Source organism: Sinocyclocheilus rhinocerous, unplaced genomic scaffold (assembly GCF_001515625.1).
Source record: "Sinocyclocheilus rhinocerous isolate Xijiao unplaced genomic scaffold, SAMN03320098_v1.1 scaffold603, whole genome shotgun sequence".
In the NCBI taxonomy this organism is placed as follows: Eukaryota; Metazoa; Chordata; class Actinopteri; order Cypriniformes; family Cyprinidae; genus Sinocyclocheilus; species Sinocyclocheilus rhinocerous.
The window spans coordinates 3,031,711-3,038,812 of record NW_015656630.1 but is presented as its reverse complement, the minus strand read 5'-3'; the positions used below and the strand labels follow the sequence as shown (position 1 = coordinate 3,038,812).

Below are 7,102 nucleotides of genomic sequence, written 5' to 3'. Positions count from 1 at the left end.
TTTCCAAACAATGCTACCATCTACTATTGGTTGGTCAAAACAAATAGCCCCACCCCAAACTTGTGCCATTGGTTGAGTCAATGTTGCTATGCAGGAAGAGTGAGGAATTTGAAGCTAATCTCAAGCAAATGAGTGCCCTTTCCAGTTTATATTCAGTTGTATTTGCATTTTAAACTAAGATAGTAAGTATTGTAACATTTTAAATATTATACATTTCACATTTCCTAAAAGCTCTAAGTTATTTACCCAAATGACTGCTTATCAGATTTTTTTTTTCTGTAACCATGTTCTTTTTCTTGTAGGAATGAACCTGAGCTGATGACCACAGATGTTCATATTATGGCATTTTTATAGCACCTAATGCAATGTTTGAGTAAACAGATGACACGTGGAGTCCTGACTGAACTATTCTGGAAATTACTCTGACTACATGAACAAAAATCTCCAAACTTTCCTGTTTCACAAGCTAACAATGTTGTTCACTGCCCTGCGCTGGGTGGTACTGGTGGCTTTCATCGCAGTGACTATTTGTGGAAACGTGCTGGTTTGCCTGGCTGTGGCCACCAGTCGGCGTCTGCACCAGATTAGTAGCTGTTTTATACTCTCACTGGCTGTGACAGACTTGCTGCTGGGTTTGCTGGTACTTCCACTCTCTGCCATGCTGGAATTACGCAATGGGAGATGGCTACTCGGGGGTGTTTTTTGCAATATCTACATCTCTCTGGATGTGATGCTCTGCAGTGCTTCAATCCTCACCCTACTGGCCATTAGTGTTGATCGTTACCTTGCCATTTCTAACCCTCTCTGCTATCCCAGGAGGGTCACACCTCGTCGGGTGGGGATCACTCTGACTGCGATCTGGACGTGCTCTCTGGCAGTGTCCTTTGTGTCTATTAACCTAGGCTGGAACACACCTGACTTCAGAGTACAGAACCTGGACTGGGACATGTGGGATGAAGGAGAGGAAGGCAGGACCTGCCGCTATGAATGGAATAATAATTATGTGCTGCTGAAAGCCTTTTTAATATTCTACCTCCCTCTGCTGGTCATGTGTGGAATGTACCATCGTATATTCTGTGTTGCACGTGAACAGGTATGTTTCTCCATTAAGTCAATGACATGACAATGATTGCGAGGTAGGTAAATTAATTAATTAATTAATTACATTTAGAATAAGGTTTATTATTATCTAATCTGTACACCCACTACATCTTTTCCCTCAGAAAAAGAAATATGCAATGTTCCCTTTATCACTCTCTCTTCATGTCTCACTTTTAGGTGCGGCGTATACGTGCAACCACTCCTTCATTTGCGCAGGCTGCAAACGCAGTTGCCACTGCACGGGAACACAAAGCCACGGTGACCCTGGCCGCAGTGCTTGGTGCCTTTGTCATTTGTTGGTTTCCCTATTTCACCTACTTCACATGCATGGGTATGTGGGCAGAGACCCACCCAAACAAACTGACCCACTCTATTGTTCTTTGGTTGGGATACCTCAACTCTGCTCTGAATCCTATTCTTTACCCAGCCTTAAACCGGGGTTTTCGTCGGGCATGCGGACAGCTGCTCTGCTGTAGACGTAGCAATCGGGGAACTGCCATTTGTCCACCCCTTTTAAATGAACAGATTCAAATATTTTGCACCAGTAATGAAAACTCACCTGGACTGACCTGAACTCATCTCACACTGCAGTGAATACATATTTCATCAAGTATGCTAAAAAAACATTGATAAGAATGGCTTCCTGGAGATTGATCAATGACAATGAATAACAATATCAGACTCAACAATATACAAATGTAACTTCAAATTCCTAAATGTATTATGGGTAAAAAATACATAATACTGTTCTGATAATGTTCAGGACATGACTTTTCCTTAACCTATTGAATCTATGGCTATGCCGTTCTATGCAATACTTAAAAAGTATGTAAGTAAGAATGTAAAAACATCCATTTTCAGTTTGAGAACGTCCTTGTTATCATAATGCAGTCTATAGAGTATGACAAAATGGTTGCATCTCATTTAAAGGATCTCTGGCAATGTACATTTCATATAACATGAAAACTGAATTTGTAAATCACTTTAGGGTTATTATTACATATTACATTTCCTGGAAAAAGAATGAAGTTAAAGTGGAGAAGCATGTCTGGACTGTTTAAAATAGTAATTTTTAAAATCAGATAAAAATATTTAATTTGGTGCAGCCCTATTAAAAAAATCCATATTAAGCCATATTAAGAAATTAACTGCAATGCATAAATTCTGGTTGATGAGGAGATAAATTAACAAAGTCACATTACCTCATTGCATACTGTCAAACCAAAACACCTTTAACACAAATGTGCATTTTATGTGTTTTCTCATACTACTAGGAGTCTTCCTATGAGTTCCTACCTAGTTAAAGGTTTTAGCTTAGAATCTATTAACAAAACTCTTAGGAGCAACACACACTCACTCACTCACTCACATACATACAATACATAGTCAGACAGTAAGAGAGAGATTTATATATGTATTACATTTTATATATATATATATATATTTTTTTTTTTGTTTTGTTTTGTTTTGTTTTGTTTTTTTTTGCACATTAGAAGTTTTTAGATTTATTTTCATGCATTTAAAATATTTTTCGAGAAGTAGCATTGTTTAATAATGTTGTAGTGTTTCACAATGTTGTCTGGGTACTTAATCAATTACATACATTTTCACTAGTGAAAAGCTGTGGATGATTTAAAAAATAGTCTTGCCCTTCTGCCCATCACTGAAAGTTGAATAAAAATAGATTGTAACTGCATGGCAATAATGCACAGGAATTAATCTCAATCCTGATTGAACTAAACTGTAAAATTTCATTTTTTCTGGAATGTGATTAAGTATTCTGGGTAAGCTTGCACATCATTGAAGACCACAAACATGGATGGGTTTTTAGTTTTATCTGTCACACTGTCATAAAGATTAACACCTTTTGAACTCCTTTTTGGAGGAGTACGAAGGCCTTTTTTTCCTTTAGTGAATTCACCAACAAGCACTTTGGCGAGGTACATGCGTTTGTGTCCGTTGGCATCAGGTTTACAGTAGCCTTTTGCTGAGTAACACGGGTCCACAGCAAAATATGTACCATTCCCATACATGGCTCCTAAAAACAGAAAAAAATAATCCTAAATACAAACACAACACTTTTTATTCGGAAAAGATTATGGTATATGTTAACTATACCATTCATGCCAGCGAAGCTGCGATTGAACCCCTGATTGTTTATCTGATCGGTCGTATGAGGGCCAGTTCCATGGAAGAGATGCTTTTCATTGTTTTTGTGCTTGTTTTTGTCTTCCAGTTCCTCCTTTTTGATCATGTAGTTTCTCCAAAGTGAGCAGTTCTGGACTCGTTCAATCTGTGCAGAACACAAGAATAATCATTCTGCCTAAGCAATCATTACATGACGGTACAACATTACCGTGATTAGTTGTATAAGTTTGGGTCAAATATACATGTAATAGATGTACTTTAATGATGTTGCTGGATAGTCCAGTTTTTCTGAACTCTTTTTCCACATCTGTAAATTCCTGTGAGCCTGCGTTGAGTTCTATAAGAACAACTGACTGTCCTTTCATGTCCTCCCAGTTTGAAGGCAAAGAAGCTGAAAAAGTAAAATAAATAAATATTTGTTTTGGTGACCTTCTATTCATAACTACGATGTTTCATATGCATTTGTATTTCTCACCTTTCAGTTGTACTCTCTTTAGTTTAATTCGTTTTCCTCCTCTTGTGGCCACTTTGCAAACTATGTCTACATTATACACTTCACTGTTAATCTTGATTTGCACAGAAGTCGTTTGGGAGTTGAAGGCTTCTTCCAAGTCGCAGTTGGTGAAAGGATCAAATGGTTTAAATTTGCGACCACTTTGATATTGCCATTCAACTGTACTGCTGGTCAATATTGCCACCCTTTTTCGGTTTTCAATCCTTTCCACTTTGCGGATAATGTCCTGAATACGACTTTCTGCAGTGTAAACGAATGCTGTCAGGCCCTTCAATGTGATGAAGGAGTCTTGTTCTTTCTTCTCAATTATGACATTTACTTTGAGCTCCTTTTCCATTTTCCTTAGCATTTTTAATTCCTTTTTGGTGAAATGAGCAATGGCTGGATCACAGATTGTTCTATTCATTTGCTCCTTGTTAATCAAGCCGTTGATGATGGGACTGGCCTTACTCAAACACTCTGTTGTCTCACTACATAGTTGAAACACAGCAGGCTCGATTTCTTTAAACAAAATTGTTTCACCTTTTGTTCAAAATAAATAAATAAAAGGTTAAAAGTATAATATAGTCAGACACAAGTATAAAAAATTTTCATATTCCTTTCTTTTTTATTTACTGACCTTTAATCCTGCTAGTCAATCTTTTCTTTGACTTGGTACTTTTTAGCATGCTTTGATGAAAGTCAGCCAACATACTTGACTGGAATATAAGGAACTCCACATTTTTGACATGATCTGTTTTTTTGCTTGCAAATTCTACAACTGCACTGATCATTGCATCTGCAACATCAGATGGATTAGCTCCACCTTGACCTTAAGGATCAATTTAAAAAAAAAATGTAGTGATTTAAATTTCTCACACTGAAACAGGGATTTAAATTATATGAATATTAATTACAGCAAGATGTCAACAAGCACAACAATTTAGCTAGGTAACTACGCACATGCACACTGCTGGTTTTATCATAAAAAAAGCATCACCTGTGCCTAGAGCCGGGAAGGCAACAGAGGAAAATTTCCGATTCTCACATAGCATCAGAACAGACAAAACTTTTTGCTGAATATCAGCTGGACTACTACATCCAACAATGTGTATGATTTCTTTACATGGGAGATTGCCAGATGAGGTCACAATCTCTGTTTCCTGATCATTTGCTTTTCTAGCTGTGGAAAAATACACATACTAATGATCAAAGGTTTAATAGACCTCTCTTAAACTATTTATCAAAACATTAAAAGTTTGTAAATTAGACAGATGGTTGACACACCCATTTTTGATAATTCCTGTTCTACTTGTAATCCAGCACCATCTAAAATTGCCTTGGATACCCCTAGATAGCAAAGAGACATTGGCAGTTGCATTAGTTTCTCAGTAAAAGCATGATTATAATGAATTTGAATTCAAAGTAAATTCTCAATTGAACTTAAAGGGATAATATGACGTTGCTAAAAAGAACATTATGTTGTGTATTTGGTGTAATGCAATATGTTTATGCGGTTTAAGGTTCAAAAAACATTATTTTCCACATAATGTACATTATTGTCGCTTCTCTATGCCTTTCTGAAACGCGTCGATTTTTACAAAGCTCATCATTCTGAAAAGCGAGGTGTGCTCTGATTGGCCAGCTATCCAGTGCTTTGTGATTGGCTGAATACCTCAAGCGTGTGACGGAAATGTTACGCCCCTTACCATACTGTGATGCAGTGTCCCGGCACGACCAGACAACACCAAGAAAACCCATTACAAACGAGGCATTTAGTGCATCCAGTGGGGAAATAATTACTGATTATAATGACTTATACTGTCTTTTTACGCGTTGCGTATCGCGCTGCGCTTTCACAACGAAACACAGTGTCACACACGGCGGCCTAGAGTGAGCAGAGGCCGGGGGCTAGAGTGAGAAACGGCCGGCGTGCTGAGTGAGCGTCGACCGGTGGGCTTGAGAACGGCGCGGCCGGCGGGCTTGCGGCAACCACATGTGACGACCCCGGGCTGGACTCCGCTTCGTCCACGGTGAAAGCCGATCCGGCGATCCACAGCGCGAAGTTGATGTATTTCCTCAGCGACCAGCACGGATCAGCTCTAGGCATGATGAAACGTTATCGTCCTCTTTTGGAAGGCCAAACAAAGTAGTTTCGCTTTCACAACGAAACACACAGCGTCTCCACGACATGGTGGCAGCAACAATACTACAGCGAGAATCAAAGTTACGCCTTCTTTCTTTGCGTATACATTTAGGCGGTGTTATGCAAATCTTCCCAAACAGTGACGTAGATATGTGGGGGCGTTTAAACGAGGGTGTTTTAGGAGGGCGTGGACGAGTCTTAACTTTTATAAAGAATATATCTTTGGGTTTGAGACTTTAGTCTTTTCAACTTTAGGGATCTTATCTATGCACGAACAGCTTTTAACACTCCAAAGAGAAAGGAAAATTTTAAATTGCATCATATGACCCCTTTAAATGAGTTGAAATGAATATATGAAGTTGGTTTAACCTGATTTTAAAGAAAATTTCTTATTTGAGGAGTTGACAATTGCATCTGTTTTTTCTTTGGTTATGTCCCCTGATGAAACTTTCAGAGTCAGATGACCTATTTGCATAGTGTACACCTTAAAACAGGAACTGGAGACTCTACTCTTTGACTCTAAACATAAAGCAACAAAGATAGGTCTCAGTTTTTTTCTTGCCCAATACTGCCAAAACATCTGGTTTTACAGTTTTAATGATTTGTATTTTTGTGTAGTCAACATGTGTACCTTGAGAAATATCATCCTTCTCCTCTTCCAGCATGTCATCTTCCTGGAGCACTGCCACAAATCCATTTTCCCTCGCAATCACTGAAAGCTTCATTTTACCCTGCTCCATGAAGTACTTCTTTGCTCCTGCCTTTTTAATGATCAATGTGTCTGTGTAGAGACCATCTGCTAAACTTTTAAAGAAAGTCACAGCCGGCTGGACAAATGTACGCTCTCCAGACAGTTTGATCCAGGGTTTCTTTGGGTCAAAACTCACTTTCACCTCATCAGACTTCGTAAAATGCTGCCAGTCTTGGGATTTTCTGTTTTTTATGAATTCAGCCACTGCATGTGATTTGACATGAACATTTTCTTCAATAGTGGTTTGTGATTTGTTGCTTTTTTTCAATCTGTTTAAAATTTTACAAAATATTAATTAGTCAAAACAAGACCACTGACAGAAATGTTACCAAAAAAAAAAAAGTTGCAATCTGGTTTTCTCACTGATGAGATGTTTAACTGTAACCATGGGCACAACAGTGCGCCTCAAGCTATCAGATTCATGGGGAAGTCGTGGCCTAATGGTTAGAGAGTCAGACTCGTA

The 7,102-nt window shown here is 38.4% G+C and overlaps 2 protein-coding genes across 2 annotated transcripts; one reads left to right on the top strand and one right to left on the bottom strand.

Moving 5' to 3' along the window:
- Window positions 1-472: 472 nt before the first annotated feature.
- On the top strand, window positions 473-1,674 carry LOC107720559 (histamine H2 receptor-like). The gene is made up of 2 exons (XM_016528284.1): window positions 473-1,093; window positions 1,279-1,674. The coding sequence occupies exons 1-2, from the start codon at window positions 473-475 to the stop codon at window positions 1,672-1,674; spliced, it is 1,017 nt and encodes a 338-aa protein (XP_016383770.1).
- Window positions 1,675-2,591: 917 nt separating this feature from the next.
- On the bottom strand, window positions 2,592-4,100 carry LOC107720558 (poly [ADP-ribose] polymerase 14-like). Its single transcript, XM_016528283.1, has 4 exons — window positions 3,725-4,100; window positions 3,507-3,640; window positions 3,220-3,394; window positions 2,592-3,139 (listed from the first exon to the last, which is right to left on the bottom strand). Exons 1-4 carry the CDS (start codon window positions 4,098-4,100, stop codon window positions 2,853-2,855), a joined length of 972 nt encoding a protein of 323 aa, XP_016383769.1. The 3' UTR covers window positions 2,592-2,852.
- Window positions 4,101-7,102: the final 3,002 nt, after the last annotated feature.